Source organism: Abramis brama, assembly GCF_963993115.1.
Source record: "Abramis brama genome assembly, chromosome: 19".
Lineage (NCBI taxonomy): Eukaryota > Metazoa > Chordata > Actinopteri > Cypriniformes > Leuciscidae > Abramis > Abramis brama.
In genome coordinates this window covers 31,553,260-31,572,582 of record NC_139981.1, presented here as the reverse complement: position 1 = coordinate 31,572,582, position 19,323 = coordinate 31,553,260, and the positions used below count along the sequence as shown (strand labels likewise).

At 40.4% G+C, this 19,323-nt stretch overlaps 1 protein-coding gene across 3 annotated transcripts in view; it reads left to right on the top strand.

Moving 5' to 3' along the window:
- wdr11 (WD repeat domain 11) overlaps window positions 1-19,323 on the top strand; it is a 98,940-nt gene that overhangs the window by 43,529 nt on the left and 36,088 nt on the right. For all 3 annotated transcript variants that reach the window (XR_014603562.1, XM_084093292.1, XM_084093291.1), the window contains exons 11-12: window positions 5,843-5,927; window positions 18,456-18,562. Coding sequence is in view for 2 of the 3 variants with exons in the window: in XM_084093292.1 (XP_083949418.1) it covers window positions 5,843-5,927; window positions 18,456-18,562 (192 nt within the window). In the remaining variant the exon portion in view is untranslated. The remainder of the gene's footprint in view (window positions 1-5,842; window positions 5,928-18,455; window positions 18,563-19,323) is intronic.

Genomic DNA, 19,323 nt, shown 5'->3' with positions numbered 1-19,323 from the left:
GTGAGTACTGCACATGCAGAGACCACACACTTTCCCCCTCCATTATATAGCTGACATTTAAACATGCACGCGCACACAGCAAAGTACTGGTGTGCAATCTCAACTCTCATCAAATAGAACAGATAAAGACACTTTAAAGACTTGGACAGTGGCTTTCTGGCTTTGTCTTGGGTGCTGTTTGTCTGTGTCATGGGCGTCAAGCCCAGAATCAGTTTAGTTTGTCTGTAACTGATCAGGAGTTATTCTGTAAAAGTTGGTTATTCTTAACTTCCTTTAACTTCCTTTTAATTTCCTTAAAATGTCTCTCTTCCTCCTTTCCCTCCCCACACACAACTTCAGTCTATACTAGAATATATTTTTCTGGTAGCAGTTCAGCTACGATTGGTCTCTTCATTGCCCTAGCTTTAGAAAATGATTGGCTACAGGAAGTCTATTCAGAGATTATGTTATCAGAAATGATAACAACCCCAGCATCTGTATTATTATCTTTCAATATGTGCAGCATTCAATGAAAAAAAGTATTGTAATAAAATTAATTAAAGAGAGTAAATCACGGAAACTTCTAAGTCTGGCCATTTTAATATCAGCATAAGGTAGGATACATGTTTAGATTTCTTGGTTCATTTACATGGATTTAGTATAGGTTGTCACTTCTATAAACTCATGTGACATTCATTTAAATAAGGCTTTTATAGTATATAGCAGGGCTATTCAATTAGTTTCATTCGAGGGCCGCATTATCAAATCGAAAAATTGAGGTGGGCCGGTGGGTTGGTTTGGGGGTTTATCTTATTTATTGAAACATAACAGTTTCAATAAATAAGTTAAAGTAACCCTAAAAAAGTGTGGTATTTACTTGGAAATGTGGTACCCAACAGTAGCCTATGCAAATATATAAAACCATAATAAATAAAAAACTTGATAATTTACAGCTGTGTACAACTATTTTCCTTGGAACAAATAAATTATTTATACAAACTTATAGCTGTTGGTGAGAAATAATAATAATTGTATTTATAATTGTTATGCTTAAATGAAAATATTCTGACAGTGAGACTTGTTAACCACAGGCTACTCGCTCCCACTGTATAAAAAATGCCTAAACACAAGTTAAAAACTACACGCACCTTTACAAAGAAACTGACATAATTTCATAACAAGCATTAATTATATATTCCTCTACCCACCTAATAAAACTAATGCAATATAAATCACTATATTTACTATTATACTATATAATATTATAGTGTGTGTATATATATATATACTATATTTATTTATTACTACATAGTATTCAATATAAATATTGCACATTTCTGCCCAACCATGGTAAATTACTACAGTACATTCATGGTAAATGTTTGTAAGGGTGATTAGGGGATTTAAAGTCTTCTAATTTCGTTCATGCCACAATGTTTCTCCTGCTTTCCTCATCAGTCTTGTTGGGAATGTTGAAGCTGTTTCATCCGATTTAATACTAATTAAATCATCGAGTGATTTGTGGTTTGTAACAGAGAGGTTTCTGTCGAACTGAAACGCTTCCCACTGGTTGTCGCAACGCTGTTTAATATAGTGTCCGGGACCGGGAGTAAACGCAGCTCCATGCTGGGCCGTGTTAAAACAACTAGTGAAACAACTGAAAACAGCACTATTTGTTGTTATACTGACCGAGAAACCGCTTCAGATGATTCAGTGACGGAGCGGTCCGAATGAATCCGAATAGTTTTAGACCGTTATGCAAGCGCGTTTAGAATCGAACCAAAATAATGATTCATTCACGAATGATTGGTAGCCTATCGCTGGTTCAGTCGACATAAATTCGGGATAATTTATAATTATATCGGCACATATAATAACTGCTGAAATATTCGCACGTAAAATGTTTCTCAGGTCAATCGGAGCGAGTATCAAACTGAATTAGCCGCACCGCCAGGAAAAGAGGAGGAGGGAGGTTGGTGCCGTCGGGCCGCATGGAGATGATTGGCGGGCCGCCAATTGAATAGCCCTGAAAATAAATCATTAGAAAACATATGTGATGCTTGCAACCACAGCGCACGGCCTTCTGTAACACCCACTTCTAGAAAACACACACTCCTACTTCTGCAATAAACACAGAGACATTAATCCCGAACAAATTGACACATAAAATCACTGTCAGGTGTTAAGAATTGTAAGTCAAACACTGTTTAGAAAACTAGTCCGATACAGTCATTCATTTAATCAATTCATTCAAATCACTGATTCGTTCAGGAATGAAGTGACTGCCTAAATAAATGGGCCATTGAATTACTGACTCATCCAATTCTTTTAAAAAGGCAGATTGATTTAGTAACATAACACCGCTGTGTGTTGCTCGAAGACTCCAAATAGTTCTGCTTTGGCTTTGTTTGGAACTATTTTCATTGGCAAAATAGAAGAAAAAAACAAAAAACTATGTTGAAATGAAACTCACAATATTAACTTGTTTATTGAACTGTTGTATAAAATCATTATCACATTTGAAAGAAAAAACTGCACTCATGCTCATGTGATATTATGTTATATTATATGAATATTAGACAAACTTTTTTGTCCCCATATCTTGAATTTCGGAGGCTTTCTAATTCTGCATTTTAATAAGCTACAACACAGTGAACTTTTTTTTTTTTCTTTTTTTTTTGCATACTCTGGGTGGGTGACATACTCTATAACATCGGTTTGCACATTGTTAAAACAAGTTACAATATTATCGTAGACGATACAAATCTCACACCCCAATTTGACACGCTTGTCAGTTGAATGATGGAGTTCAACTATTGATATTCCATTCTCAAAATCACGGTAGCATATCGTGTATTAAGAGTGCACATATTGATGGAGTTTGTTTTTTACACAAGTAACATTTCCAGTCTTTCTGTGAGCGCGACCTGATTTTTTGACAGCAAAGTGAATGAGCCAAGAAAAGGAAATCATATGAGCTGAAATGAAAAAAAATTGATAAAAATCTAATGCAAACGTCATTCATCACAGCATTTCAAACCAGCAAGGCCATATATGTTCCGTTTACTCAATCATCTCTTAATTAAACGTTCTGCAAAGATTGAAAGCTTTGCACAGATATTAAAAACTCAAGTGCACAAGTCACAAAACGTATGAAACTTTGTAGACTAATGTATGATTTCAGCTAGCTGTCGCTAAAAATAGAGCTCCAATTGAGTTACATCTGTTGCTGAGTACCAGAGAAACGGAAAATAATTTACAGCTTAAAGACCTCCTAAATATTTGAAAATCTGTTTTACTGCATTGTAGAAATATCAATGTTTTAAATGAGGTTTCACCCAGTTCGATCCACGGATCTTGCAAATTGTAATTTGAGCTCTGTGATTAGTGGTCTAATTTTCTCTACTTGTCATCTCATTATTGGAGTCAACACAGCGGTCCAGTCTTGATGATATTTTGTAGCTCCTCGAGTGCACTATACATCCAAGTGAACAAGCACACTGCAGTTGTCAATACCCTGTAACGAGAATCCTTCTTGAAGGATGCTTTTCTAAAGCATCTCCATAGTACAGTTTTTGCCTCAGGGAAGATACAGAACTTCAAACTCTCTTTCTGCTTCAGTGCTCAAGGACTGTTTCTGAATCATTCCCAATGGTGGCTTTTTTTAAACCATCTAAAAACTTCAAAGAAGCGATCTTGACGAGAGGTCATCTGGCACTTGAGGGAAAGAAGGTCCATATGCGACATTTGTATGTGTGACATTTGAAGCCAGACAATTGTGCAATTTTGGAGACATCAGAGTCAATCAGTTTAGTCTACGTACAATACATAATGGCATGTATCTCTCTTTGAATAGACTATGCGCATATAGTCTGACACTGTGGTGCCTGCTACAATTACCCTGTGTACATTATTCTGTGCCAAATGATTCTATGGACTTTAGCAAACATCCCTTTTAGAGCTACTTCATATTTTGAAACGCATCACAGTTCGATTATGGGTTGCACACTAGTCGATGCATTGGGTCTGTGCCGGCTGTTTGCTGGTCACGACTTGGCTTGTTTGATTGTTTTCAATTGAATTTAATTGATGTATAATCACAGTTTAATAAAAACACATTAATAAATATGCAAGGATCTATAACTGCAATAACTAGAATCATGATTAATTGATTAAAGGGATCCTATTAAGGTTTTTTACGTGTTCATTTTTCTTTTGAGTGTAATGTTGCTGTTTAAGCATGAAAAGGCTTTGTAAAGTTCCAAAGCACAGTACCTCCGGCGGGAGTTTTCTCTATATCAGTGCGCACTGTTGCTGAACTCCCTGAAATGCCTCTATAGATGGTATGCGCATCACCGTCACGCCCATTAAGTGGCAAAAAGAAACACATCTAAAATGGGAAAGAGCTTTGCGATTGCCTGTACAACTAGATTTGACAAGAAATATGAGGTATATTTTTATACTGCTTTTATATAAATATATATTTTTATAAACTCAGAAACAGAAAAGAGAAGCCAATGGATCGCTGCAATTCATAGAAACAACTGGATCCAGGCAGCGAAAGGTGGATTTGCAGTTATCATTTTGTGTCAATATGTTGAATTTAGGGGTAAAATCATACCCTATTGACATCAATTAAATATTTACCATCTTATTCTGCATAATTGGATGTTTTTAAATAAACACTGACAAAAGCTATGGTACAAGTTTTAAGGCTAGATGATATGATTTTATATATATATATATATAACATTGATATAGTAAGTGATCACCTGGATTTAGACCTGTATTGTATTTATATAAAGCATTCACAGGCAAATGTGCTTTATGTATTTCCCCAGTGTCTAAATCAGGCACATGTCAATATCCATGGATCACTGGATCTTTGTTAAGTTGTAAGGAACACTATATCGAGTCCAACCTTTAGTTTAAACCGATAATCGTTTGTTTTATTCACGTTTTCGCAGTTTCCCCTATTAAATCCAGCCACGCAGCAGCTCTTCTGCCACTCAGTCCGGCTGAGGGAGTGTGTTCCAGCGGGAAAGTGATGTCAATGCATACCCTCTAATGTAGTCTTGAGTTTTCTTCTGAGAAAGGCATATACGCAGAATAAAGGGGCGGATCCCCTGAGTTAGTAGTGTGTTGAAACTTGGGGTTATGGTAATGTACGGGACATTTCCCCAAACTCGCTCAAAGCGCTTGACCAATTACAACACACTGCTCCAGCCGACCAATCAGAGCACAGTGTGATTTTAAGAAGGAGGGGCTTCATAGAGACAGGAACTAAACAGAGCGTTACTGACAGACTGGGAAGTGAGGAGCTGCAACAATGGAGAATATGGGAAAAAATAATGTGTTTTTTGAACATTCAAGTGTGAAAACATTCTAGTAGAGCCCTAAAACAAAATCAACACTTCGAAAAAGTCCATAATAGGTCCCCTTTAATAATTTTATCTGCACATTTCTACTCGCTCAAACAAATTAGAGAAAAATGTACCCTCAAAGTCAACTGGCATGCCACCTCAGGTCTGTCCCATCACTGAAACTCTCTGAAACACTTCACTACCTCTCAGACTACGCAGTCACTCTCCTCTCACTTTCCTCTCAGTGCTACATCTATCAACCTCCACTGACGGGATGAATGATGTTCTGTTCAGTCTGAGCAGGCTCTGTTATGAACAGTGTCATCAGAAATTACTTATGAAAATGTAGTTTGACAAGTTTTACAATGATTATTATTATGTATTTGTAATCAAAGGCAACAATTGTTAATGCCTTAACAAGAATAATTCAAGTAATTCAATCATGTTAACTAGCCAATTACAGCATTCGTGTGTGTGTGTTTTGCATGTTTACCCATTAGGTACAAGCAATGGCTCTGTGCTGGTGTACAACTTGACCAGTGGCCTCCTGCACAAAGAGCTGAGTGTCCATTCCTGTGAGGTCAGGTAAGAAACCTTTACTCTGTAATAATATACCTATTCACCCATTCATGATGTGACATGAGAATCATACCATACAACAGAACACTGGTGTTCAATCCTGGCAGCCAAATGCATGAACAGCCCCTATATGTTAAGACTGTGTATTAACAACTAGTTTGATAAAAGTTTCAAATTAAAATAGACCACTTTTTATGTAACTGACTTAGTTATGAAGCCTTGAAAAAAATTAGATGACTAACTTTAAAAGACTGCTCTAGGCAATTTATTCAGCGGGATCATGGGCTGTGTCCCACTACACTTTGCGCTTTTGGAGCATTCGTTTCAGAACCTGATGGATTTTCTCCTTTAGTTTCGTTTAGGCATATGAGCATACAAATCACGCTCGGATCCACACCAAAGTAATTGGTTTGAGAGTGCAACAAACTCTGGAGTGGTTTTACCTTGTGGTGAGAAGGCTATCAAGAATCACAATGAGTTTTATTCGCCAAGTGTGCACAAACACAAGGAATTTGTTGTGGTTTTCCAGGAGCTCTAAATGCATGGATGCATACAGACATATAGACATATATGACACAACTAGAAAGAACATTTAAATAAGACTAAGAAAGATAATAATAATAATAAAAATAATAATAACAAAGTGGTATACATCTGGAACAGAAGACTTATGTACAGATTTGTGCATTATGTACTGTATATACAGCTGTATAAATTAAAATAAGTATATGTATTACATAAAATTCAATTATTGCCTCTCTCTCAGGTACTGAGGTATGAATTATAGAAACAGGTAGTAGTTGCTGTGTTAATTGTTTAGGCTGGAGATAGTGGGGATAATGGGGAAAAAAACAGTTTTAATGTCTAGATGTTCTAGTGCACATAGATCTGTAATCCAACCTAATGACCAACGAACCAAGTTGCATCATAATTCATATTGGGAAATGCATTACCTAAAAATGGGCAATGTCTAATTCTGAGGATGAGCACAATAGTTAAAATGTCATTACTCTGAAAACATTGCATTAGGTCCTAAAAGCCTCGTTCAGACTGTCAGTCCAAATCCGATTTTTGTGCATATCCTATTGGAATCTGATTATATTTAGTAAGTGTGAACAGCAAAAAATCACATAAAATGTGATTTTTACAAATCCATTTTGAGCTACATTCATATGTGGTTTGAAATCCTATTCAAATCAAATGATGAAAATCCTTTTTTTTTGTCTGATTTTGCGGGGTTTGTCACTTTCTCATACCATGTGAAACGTAAACATGTCACGTTGTTGGAGGAAACATGCTGAAAGTTGCTGCAGAAACAAGGTTGTGTTGTTACAAAATGTCGGTCGAGCAGAAAATTGCAACAATAATGGAGACATGTTTTAAAACCAGCGGAGATGACAGCACGGAGTAAAGCCACACACATCAGCCTCCTACATTTCTGTTGTTTTTGGCGAATGTCTATTGCCCTGCTCATCGACACCAGGCTTCTGGAGAGGATGTAGACTCGTACGCAGGAGAGGAGACTGGAAGGTGCAGAGACTGTGGCTGTTTTACACAAGCATCAACGTCTTGAACTTGATGTGAGCAGCAACCGGTAGCCAGTGAAGAGAGATAAAGAAAGGTGTTTCATGAATCAGTGGAGAGGAGCCAGGGTAATGTAGCCTATCTGTGTGTACATGGATGAATTATGGACCATGATGGATAGACGCCAATGTGCATTTTTTTTTTTTATACAGTGTTCCTATCTCTATCTGGAGCATTCAGAACCTATGCAGAACGCAGGGTTAGAGCCTCCTGCTGGCATCACTAACACATTTTCACCTATTTTAAGTTTCAATAACTACTAGATAGACAGCTATCTAGCGCTAACATGTTTCACATTAGATAGTCGAAAAGTTTTGAATAACAAATGACAATTCTGATTTTGGGACAGCCTGAACATTACATTATTTTATGATTTTGCCGTAAATAATTGGCACACATGAAATGTTCTCGCTGAGTCTTGGTGCCATCTTGTGGTGTAAATGACTGGAAAGCACTGAGGTCGGAAGTGGAACATTTCGGCCTGGATGTTCCCACCTCACACCTCTCAAATGTGGCATTAGGATCACTATAATCTTCCAAACGGGTGTGTTGGAGCTAAACTCTGCAGGAAGGTGGTCCTCCAGGAGCAGGATTAGACACCCCTGCCATATTCATTTTATTTCCAATGGTTTTTCATAGTTTTGATGACTTTACTATGTGTAAGGAAAACTGTTTCCTGGTCCAAGCCTCTGCTCGTTTCATTTGAGAATATCTCAACAGCCGTTTATGCGCACTATTTATTCATATCACACATTAAAGCTAAACTTTAATGAACTCATGCTGTACAACACAGTCTCCAGGCTCACTGCCTCCCAGACATCAATGTTTTAATCATTCAAGGGTTTAGGATGATGACTTTTTGGTAGTATTACATCACATTGCAAGTGTATATTAGCACCATTTGTTGTTTTCTTTTGGCATCTGACCCAAATATGGTGACGCGTTACGTCAGATTTATCAAGTGGATTCTTTTAAAATTCTTTTAAAGTGAATGTCTTCATTGTATACATTTTTGTTTCCTGTAAACGTGTTCCCTAAAAATTATGCCGCAGTGTTTCCAACTTGCATTATGATTCACTGAGGATTGTCGAAAACAATCTCAAGAGATGATGAAGCAGCACTTCATCTAAAGTCATAAAATGAAGTTAATCATTCTGTTCGTGTGTTCACTGCAGAGCTCAGACCCCATGACACACCGGCCGCCCTCATTTTTATTAATTATCTCTCTCTTTATTTAAGCAGGCGCCATTTCCCCCTAATAAATTAAGCGAGAGATTTAATCAATTAAGTCGTTTAGCAATTGATTGAAAACAAACACCATCCATTGTCTCTGCATTGTCTCGGCACTTTCTTGTGAAATGGAAGCCTTTCAGAATGTTTGGTTAACTTTTATTAGGGAAGGTTTTAACTGAGGAAGTTTTGTCAACACTGCTCTAATGACAATGAAAATTCTGTTTAAAAAGCGTTGTTTAATGCCTTTCTGTATCCTGTATGCAACGTAATCAGAGGTCCCAGTATACTTTCAAGCATATTAATTTTTGTTCTTTGCTAGAGGGCAAGAAAAAAAAAAAGTGACCAAGTGACAAAGGCCAAGTGACAGTATACTGTTTTCAAACATACAGTCCGCGCTGGTGGTCGCAAGGTTTTGATTATGTAAAAATGTCCTGTGCGTTATGCTCTAACAACAAACACACAACAAACATTGGCAGAAGTGGAGCGGCAGAACACACCCACCTATTCACATAATCATCACGGATGAATGGTTCGAATATGCAAGCTTAAACGTGCTACGTAACACGAGAATGAACCTCATTGGTGCTTGCAGAAGCTCAAACATGCTGCGTAACACGAGAATGAACCTCATTGGTTCTTGCAGAAGCTCAAACGTGCTGCGTAACACGAGAATGAACCTCATTGGTTCTTCTGCTGAAGCTCAAACGTACTGCGTAACACGAGAATGAACCTCATTGGTTCTTGCAGAAGCTTAAACGTGCTGCGTAACACAAGAATGAACCTCATTGGTTCTTGAGGAAGCTCAAACGTGCTGCGTAACACGAGAATGAACCTCATTGGTTCTTGAGGAAGCTCAAACGTGCTGCGTAACACGAGAATGCGGAAGCTCAAACGTGCTGCGTAACACGAGAATGTACCTCATTGGTTCTTGCGGAAGCTCAAACGTGCTGCGTAACACGAGAATGAACCTCATTGGTTCTTGCGGAAGCTCAAACGTGCTGCGTAACACGAGAATGAACCTCATTGGTTCTTGCGGAAGCTCAAACGTGCTGCGAAACACGAGAATGAACCTCATTGGTTCTTGAGGAAGCTCAAACGTGCTGCGTAACACGAGAATGAACCTCATTGGTTCTTGAGGAAGCTCAAACGTGCTGCGTAACACGAGAATGAACCTCATTGGTTCTTGCGGAAGCTCAAACGTGCTGCGTAACACGAGAATGAACCTCATTGGTTCTTGAGGAAGCTTAAACGTGCTGTGTAACACGAGAATGAACCTCATTGGTTCTTGCGGAAGCTCAAACGTGCTGCGTAACATGAGAATGAACCTCATTGGTTCTTGCAGAAGCTCAAACGTGCTGCGTAATACGAGAATGAACCTCATTGGTTCTTGCTGAAGCTCAAACGTTCTGCGTAACACGAGAATGAACCTCATTGGTTCTTGCAGAAGCTCAAACGTGCTGCGTAACACGAGAATGAACCTCATTGGTTCTTGCAGATGCTCAAACGTGCTGCGTAACACGAGAATGAACCTCATTGGTTCTTGCAGAAGCTCAAACGTGCTGCGAAACACGAGAATTAACCTCATTGGTTCTTGCAGAAGCTCAAACGTGCTGCGTAACACGAGAATGAACCTCATTGGTTCTTGCAGAAGCTTAAACGTGCTGCGTAACACAAGAATGAACCTCATTGGTTCTTGCAGATGCTCAAACGTGCTGCGTAACACGAGAATGAACCTCATTGGTTCTTGCAGATGCTCAAACGTGCTGCGTAACACAAGAATGAACCTCATTGGTTCTTGCAGATGCTCAAACGTGCTGCGTAACACGAGAATGAACCTCATTGGGTCTTGAGGAAGCTCAAACATGCTGTGTAACACAAGAATGAACCTCATTGGTTCTTGCAGATGCTCAAACGTGCTGCGTAACACGAGAATGAACCTCATTGGTTCTTGCAGAAGCTCAAACGTGCTGCGAAACACGAGAATTAACCTCATTGGTTCTTGCAGAAGCTCAAACGTGCTGCGTAACACGAGAATGAACCTCATTGGTTCTTGCAGAAGCTTAAACGTGCTGCGTAACACAAGAATGAACCTCATTGGTTCTTGCAGATGCTCAAACGTGCTGCGTAACACGAGAATGAACCTCATTGGTTCTTGCAGAAGCTCAAACGTGCTGCGAAACACGAGAATTAACCTCATTGGTTCTTGCAGAAGCTCAAACGTGCTGCGTAACATGAGAATGAACCTCATTGGTTCTTGAGGAAGCTCAAACGTGCTGCGTAACACGAGAAGGAACCTCATTGGTTCTTGAGGAAGCTCAAACGTGCTGCGTAACACGAGAATGAACCTCATTGGTTCTTGCGGAAGCTCAAACGTGCTGCGTAACACGAGAATGTACCTCATTGGTTCTTGCGGAAGCTCAAACGTGCTGCGTAACACGAGAATGAACCTCATTGGTTCTTGCGGAAGCTCAAACGTGCTGCGTAACACGAGAATGAACCTCATTGGTTCTTGCGGAAGCTCAAACGTGCTGCGAAACACGAGAATGAACCTCATTGGTTCTTGAGGAAGCTCAAACGTGCTGCGTAACATGGTAATGAACCTCATTGGTTCTTGAGGAAGCTCAAACGTGCTGCGTAACACGAGAATGAACCTCATTGGTTCTTGCGGAAGCTCAAACGTGCTGCGTAACACGAGAATGAACCTCATTGGTTCTTGAGGAAGCTTAAACGTGCTGTGTAACACGAGAATGAACCTCATTGGTTCTTGCGGAAGCTCAAACGTGCTGCGTAACATGAGAATGAACCTCATTGGTTCTTGCAGAAGCTCAAACGTGCTGCGTAATACGAGAATGAACCTCATTGGTTCTTGCTGAAGCTCAAACGTTCTGCGTAACACGAGAATGAACCTCATTGGTTCTTGCAGAAGCTCAAACGTGCTGCGTAACACGAGAATGAACCTCATTGGTTCTTGAGGAAGCTCAAACGTGCTGTGTAACACGAGAATGAACCTCATTGGTTCTTGCAGATGCTCAAACGTGCTGCGTAACACGAGAATGAACCTCATTGGTTCTTGCAGAAGCTCAAACGTGCTGCGAAACACGAGAATTAACCTCATTGGTTCTTGCAGAAGCTCAAACGTGCTGCGTAACACGAGAATGAACCTCATTGGTTCTTGCAGAAGCTTAAACGTGCTGCGTAACACGAGAATGAACCTCATTGGTTCTTGCAGATGCTCAAACGTGCTGCGTAACACGAGAATGAACCTCATTGGTTCTTGCAGAAGCTCAAACGTGCTGCGAAACACGAGAATGAACCTCATTGGTTCTTGCAGAAGCTCAAACGTGCTGCGAAACACGAGAATTAACCTCATTGGTTCTTGCAGAAGCTCAAACGTGCTGCGTAACACGAGAATGAACCTCATTGGTTCTTGCGGAAGCTCAAACGTGCTGCGTAACACGAGAATGAACCTCATTGGTTCTTGCGGAAGCTCAAACGTGCTGCGTAACATGGTAATGAACCTCATTGGTTCTTGAGGAAGCTCAAACGTGCTGCGTAACACGAGAATGAACCTCATTGGTTCTTGCGGAAGCTCAAACGTGCTGCGTAACACGAGAATGAACCTCATTGGTTCTTGAGGAAGCTTAAACGTGCTGTGTAACACGAGAATGAACCTCATTGGTTCTTGCGGAAGCTCAAACGTGCTGCGTAACATGAGAATGAACCTCATTGGTTCTTGCAGAAGCTCAAACGTGCTGCGTAATACGAGAATGAACCTCATTGGTTCTTGCTGAAGCTCAAACGTTCTGCGTAACACGAGAATGAACCTCATTGGTTCTTGCAGAAGCTCAAACGTGCTGCGTAACACGAGAATGAACCTCATTGGTTCTTGAGGAAGCTCAAACGTGCTGTGTAACACGAGAATGAACCTCATTGGTTCTTGCAGATGCTCAAACGTGCTGCGTAACACGAGAATGAACCTCATTGGTTCTTGCAGAAGCTCAAACGTGCTGCGAAACACGAGAATTAACCTCATTGGTTCTTGCAGAAGCTCAAACGTGCTGCGTAACACGAGAATGAACCTCATTGGTTCTTGCAGAAGCTTAAACGTGCTGCGTAACACGAGAATGAACCTCATTGGTTCTTGCAGAAGCTCAAACGTGCTGCGTAACACGAGAATGAACCTCATTGGTTCTTGAGGAAGCTCAAACGTGCTGTGTAACACGAGAATGAACCTCATTGGTTCTTGCAGATGCTCAAACGTGCTGCGTAACACGAGAATGAACCTCATTGGTTCTTGCAGAAGCTCAAACGTGCTGCGAAACACGAGAATTAACCTCATTGGTTCTTGCAGAAGCTCAAACGTGCTGCGTAACACGAGAATGAACCTCATTGGTTCTTGCAGAAGCTTAAACGTGCTGCGTAACACGAGAATGAACCTCATTGGTTCTTGCAGATGCTCAAACGTGCTGCGTAACACGAGAATGAACCTCATTGGTTCTTGCAGAAGCTCAAACGTGCTGCGAAACACGAGAATGAACCTCATTGGTTCTTGCAGAAGCTCAAACGTGCTGCGAAACACGAGAATTAACCTCATTGGTTCTTGCAGAAGCTCAAACGTGCTGCGTAACACGAGAATGAACCTCATTGGTTCTTGCGGAAGCTCAAACGTGCTGCGTAACACGAGAATGAACCTCATTGGTTCTTGCGGAAGCTCAAACGTGCTGCGTAACATGAGAATGAACCTCATTGGTTCTTGCGGAAGCTCAAACGTGCTGCGTAACACGAGAATGAACCTCATTGGTTCTTGCAGAAGCTTAAACGTGCTGCGTAACACGAGAATGAACCTCATTGGTTCTTGAGGAAGCTCAAACGTGCTGCGTAACACGAGAATGAACCTCATTGGTTCTTGAGGAAGCTCAAACGTGCTGCGTAACACGAGAATGAACCTCATTGGTTCTTGCGGAAGCTCAAACGTGCTGCGTAACACGAGAATGTACCTCATTGGTTCTTGCGGAAGCTCAAACGTGCTGCGTAACACGAGAATGAACCTCATTGGTTCTTGCGGAAGCTCAAACGTGCTGCGTAACACGAGAATGAACCTCATTGGTTCTTGCGGAAGCTCAAACGTGCTGCGAAACACGAGAATGAACCTCATTGGTTCTTGAGGAAGCTCAAACGTGCTGCGTAACACGAGAATGAACCTCATTGGTTCTTGCGGAAGCTCAAACGTGCTGCGTAACACGAGAATGAACCTCATTGGTTCTTGAGGAAGCTTAAACGTGCTGTGTAACACGAGAATGAACCTCATTGGTTCTTGCGGAAGCTCAAACGTGCTGCGTAACATGAGAATGAACCTCATTGGTTCTTGCAGAAGCTCAAATGTGCTGCGAAACACGAGAATTAACCTCATTGGTTCTTGCGGAAGCTCAAACGTGCTGCGTAACACGAGAATGAACCTCATTGGTTCTTGAGGAAGCTTAAACGTGCTGTGTAACACGAGAATGAACCTCATTGGTTCTTGCGGAAGCTCAAACGTGCTGCGTAACATGAGAATGAACCTCATTGGTTCTTGCAGAAGCTCAAATGTGCTGCGAAACACGAGAATTAACCTCATTGGTTCTTGCGGAAGCTCAAACGTGCTGCGTAACACGAGAATGAACCTCATTGGTTCTTGCGGAAGCTCAAACGTGCTGCGAAACACGAGAATGAACCTCATTGGTTCTTGAGGAAGCTCAAACGTGCTGCGAAACACGAGAATTAACCTTATTGGTTCTTGAGGAAGCTCAAACTAATGTCTTCACGTTAAGTGATTCCAAACACACATAACAGAATACTAAAATCTGTATTAAACACTCGTATACTCACTTGCAGCGGCTTGTCTGTATCCACCAAAATATTCATCCAAAACATAAATTGAATCAATAATAAATTATAAATGTGTTCAGCATTCTGTAACACATTTTCAAATTTTCTATGAAATAAAAATAAAGGAGGCATTTATACAGCACTTTGTACTACTGTACACCCAAAGTGCTGTACAATCATATCATGGGATCTCTCCTCAACCACCACCAGTGTGCAGCATCTATCTGAATGATGTGACGGCAGCCACAGTACAACAGTGCCCTTACTCTCACCACACACCAGCTACAGGTGGAGAGGAGAGAATAATAATAATAATAATAATTCGTTACATTTATATAGCGCTTTTCTAGGTACTCAAAGCGCTTTACATGAAGGGGGGAATCTCCTCAACCACCACCAATGTGCAGCATCCACCTGGATGATGCGACGGCAGCCATATTGCGCCAGAACGCCCACCACACACCAGCTTACTGGTGGAGAGGAGACAGTGATGAAGCCAATCAGTATATGGGGATGATTAAGGAGGCCATGATGGACAGAGGCCAAGGGGCAAATTTGGCCAGGATGCCGGGGTTACACCCCTACTCTTTTTCGAAATTTTGGGGATTTTTAATGACCACAGAGAGTCAGGACCTCGGTTTACTTCTCATTTGAATGACGGTGCTTGTTACAGTATAGTGTCCCCGTCACTATACTGGGGCGTTAGGACCCACACAGACCACAGGGTGAGCACCCCACTCACTAACACCTCTTCCAGCAGCAACCTGGTTTTCCCAGGAGCTCTCTTATCCCAGGTACTGACCAGGCTCAACCCTGCTTAGCTTCAGTGGGCAACCAGTCTTAGGCTACTGGGTGATATGGCTGCACTATTTAAACCCAACATCCCACTCTTGCTTTTCTAATACCTCTATTATCTAAAACTGCTAGAGGGAACCAAAAAATGATTAAAGGATTGACATCAGTCAGAAAGAAGGTGAAAGCAAAGGTTGGTCAAGGGGGCAGTGTTGGGGAAGGCTTATCTCGTTCTTTTCACTTATTTGTTGGAGGATGTGTGTGGGATTTCTTCTTGTTCATGGTGAAATATAGATGTGTAATATATAATATAAATGTATTTTCACAATTTGACCGCTCTAGTCACATGGTAATCAATGATCTCCTGCTTTTTTCAATGATGAGTTTGTTGAAGCTTGATGCATAAAATCCTTCTGTGGCTAAAAAAAATGTCCTATAGTGAGCGGGATATATAAAAAAATTAGCGTATGGCTTCTGCAGGCATGTACTGTATTATTATGATGCCTGAATCCTCCTCAGTTCTTTACAATTTTACAATGTAAATCTGTGGTGAAAAATGGAACTGCAGCGCCCTCTAATTAAGAGCCATTGGGGCAGATCTCAGACTGCCCCGCTTATATTCACGTTACCTTACAAAAACCTCACTCCAGACCAAGACAATATCAGTCCAAGACAATATTCAGCTACGTCTATATTAATCTGCATCAGATCAGTAACTAGTTGGCATGTCTGTTCTTTGTATCAAATTAATGAAAGTTTGAATGTGAATAACCTTTATATAGTTCTGTAGTTTTAGTTTAATGTTTGCTCTGGGAATAGAAATTACTTTCTTTTTCTCACCGGAATTCTTCAACAACTTAAAACATTTTAAAACAACATAAGGCAATAAATACTACATTAAGGCAATTTTAAGATAGCATTCTATGTGTGCCTATCAATCAACATCAGAGTGCCTCCATCAGGCTGAATATAAATGCTGAACCTCTGCCAAAAGTGTGTCTGCATGTGTTGAGCGATTAGAATATAAAGCTTACAAAATGTTTATCATAAACTAGCGCTAAGACCCAGAATCTATCCTACCTAAATTTACGGTCAGGAGTCGCTACCGCTCATCATGCCACACATGCACAAAGTCTAAAACTTTCCCCGGCCCTATGCCCTCAATCCATAGAGGCTCCTCATTACCATATCATTTGCATTTTTTCAGGAGAAGTGGCCTAATTAATCAAGTGGCCATTTTATGTCTCATTAGTGCTCTCTTCTTGGATCCCCCAGCCAGGACACACCAGCCCACAGAAAGTCCATTATTCTTTCTGCCTTTCCTGAACACAGACTTTCTCTAGACTAATATTTTTTTTTTTTTCTTTTTTTTTTTAATCAGTCCGTTTCGATTTATAATGAGGGCCTTTCACGTTTAGATTTTTTAAGAGCATAAGTAGGAATTCTGAGGATGCTGTTGTGATATATGTGTTGTAAAAACAAAGTGCAGTAAGTGGAAAAAGAGGAAATTCGGAATACACAGTCAGGGTGTGTTCACACTTGACATGTTTGGTTGGATTAAAACGAACCCTGGTGCGATTGCTCTGTTAGTGCGGTTCATTTGAATAAGTGTGAACGCCAACTGAACCCTGGTGCGCATCTAACAAGTGGACCAGGATCGCTGAAAAGATGGTTCTCGGTCCACTTCCAAACCAACTCTGGTGTGGTTTGAATGAAATATAAACTCAACACAGATCAAAGACATGTAAAAAACCAAAAACCCGACATGATGTCACAAGTTGCGACCCTAAAAAGTACAGAATGCTCATGCATACCTGTTTTTTCTCATCATACTCGTGATGTTGCTCATCACAGTTTGGTACAGACCATTTGGTACATGGTCTAAAGCACAGGGCGCAAGTTCACTTAGAGCAAGTCCGAATCCACTTTTGCTAGTTTAACGACGGGACAAATGGTCGGCACTCCCGGCGCATGGTCTAAAAGGGTTGTCCCTATTCTCTTAATGAGTAATGGGTGTGTTTTGGGATTTACTTGTGTTAAACCAATCAGAGTCTCATCTCCCATTCCCTTTAAATGCCAGTTGCGCTCGCGCTATGGCGGATTCGCTATTTACATGACGGAATTTGATAGTGGAAAGACCGAGCGTGTCTCCAGAGCGCAAACGGATCTGCTCATGCGCGAGGTTAAAGTGCGCTAGCAGACCATCTACGGGACAAGCCGGATTCCACCATATCTTTATGTACACAATAATAATCTTTTACATTGTAATCCTTTTATTTTTAATATTTGGCATGTTTGTGTGCTGCTGTACATCCCTGTGTGCTTAATAAGCAGAGTGTACGCGCGTTGTGGACCCGCCTATAGGCGCACATTACTAACGCGCTCTTTAAATAAAAAAAAATAAAAAACGCCATTGACTTTAGACCAGGTTTCAGTTGGTCAATGGCTCAGTCTATTTCTGTTGCCTCAAAATAGCAACGCTGCAACAATGCGCCAGAACACACCTCATTGTCAGACCAGCACGCCTATGGGGGCGCAAATGCATTTGCTATTTAAACAACGTCACGCAGGATGTGAAAATAATAACTGCGTCGGTCTGAAACTAGCAAAAAACACTTGCATCGCACTTGGCGCTGCTTTGCGCCGTGTTCTAAAATAGGGCCCATAGTCTCTTACGGAGCTATAACATCTGATATATATTAAAATAAAAGTGATCAAAGTATTTTATAGCCATACTCTATTTTTTAAGCTCCCTCCCCAGCCCACCTAGAGTATTTTTCAAAACTAACCTGAAAACATTTTCTGTTAAGAATTTGTCATTGTATTGATGTCAAGGCCATGGGAACATTAAAGTATTAAGTCACACACAGCAAAAAAAGTTTAAGTCATCAGGTTACGAGTTGTCACTTATTTCTAATGTGAGCAGATTAGCCAATCGTAATGTCTTGAATGTACAGTAGCAAAAATGGCAAAAATAATTCTAGAGGTCAGAAAGAGGGGGGTTGGAGATTAATACATTTTCTTCTAATGTTTTTCCCTTGATGTCCTTGTCTCTTGCAGAGGAATTGAATGGGTTAGTTTGACTAGTTTTCTGTCCTTCGCCACCTCTGTTCCCAACAACCTTGGACTTGTGAGGAATGAACTGCAGCATGTGGACTTACGCACAGGTAAATCACACACACTGACACGCATTACACACTGGTATTTTATCCTGATTGTACGTACATTGCTCAATCTCCTTAAAGTAGGGTGCATTCTGACTGTCAGTGTTCATTGGTATCAGCTGGAATGAATTGTTCTGAAAGTGAATCCAATTATATTATTCCAATGAGTCATTATCATTATAGCTGTGATGTGGATGTCACTGTTTCTTATTGAACTAGTTATTGTTATTGTCCTTTGTGTGAACGGGTCTTAACTCATACCACATCACATGTGTGGCTTGCTATTATGGCTCTAAAGAGTGAGCAATGATTTGGCCATACAGGTGTGAATGACATCTGATCAAAACTCATCAATTTTTATATAATACCTTCAGATTAAAAACAACATATTATGTCTAACCTTATAGGCCAAGTACATTTCACACTGTTATTGGCTACATTTTTTCTGTATTTGCTTCATATGCATGGATGTTTTGGGAAATCTTATTGGGTCATGTGCATGAACGGTGTGTAATGTCAAGTTAAATACAATTTCATAAAAAAAAAAAAAAACATGTTTCAAGACTCTCACATTGTGTTAAATTACATTGCTCTCTTTTTTTGTTAATTAAGCTTGTGTATCAATATCAGTTAGGTCATGCAGGCATTGCTTGGAAACTCCAGTGAAAGAACTTAATGAATATTGATGCACTATAATCAGCTTATTCTCTGGATGATGAGCAGTCTCACACTTCAGTGTATCTGTTTTTCAGGCTATAAACTAG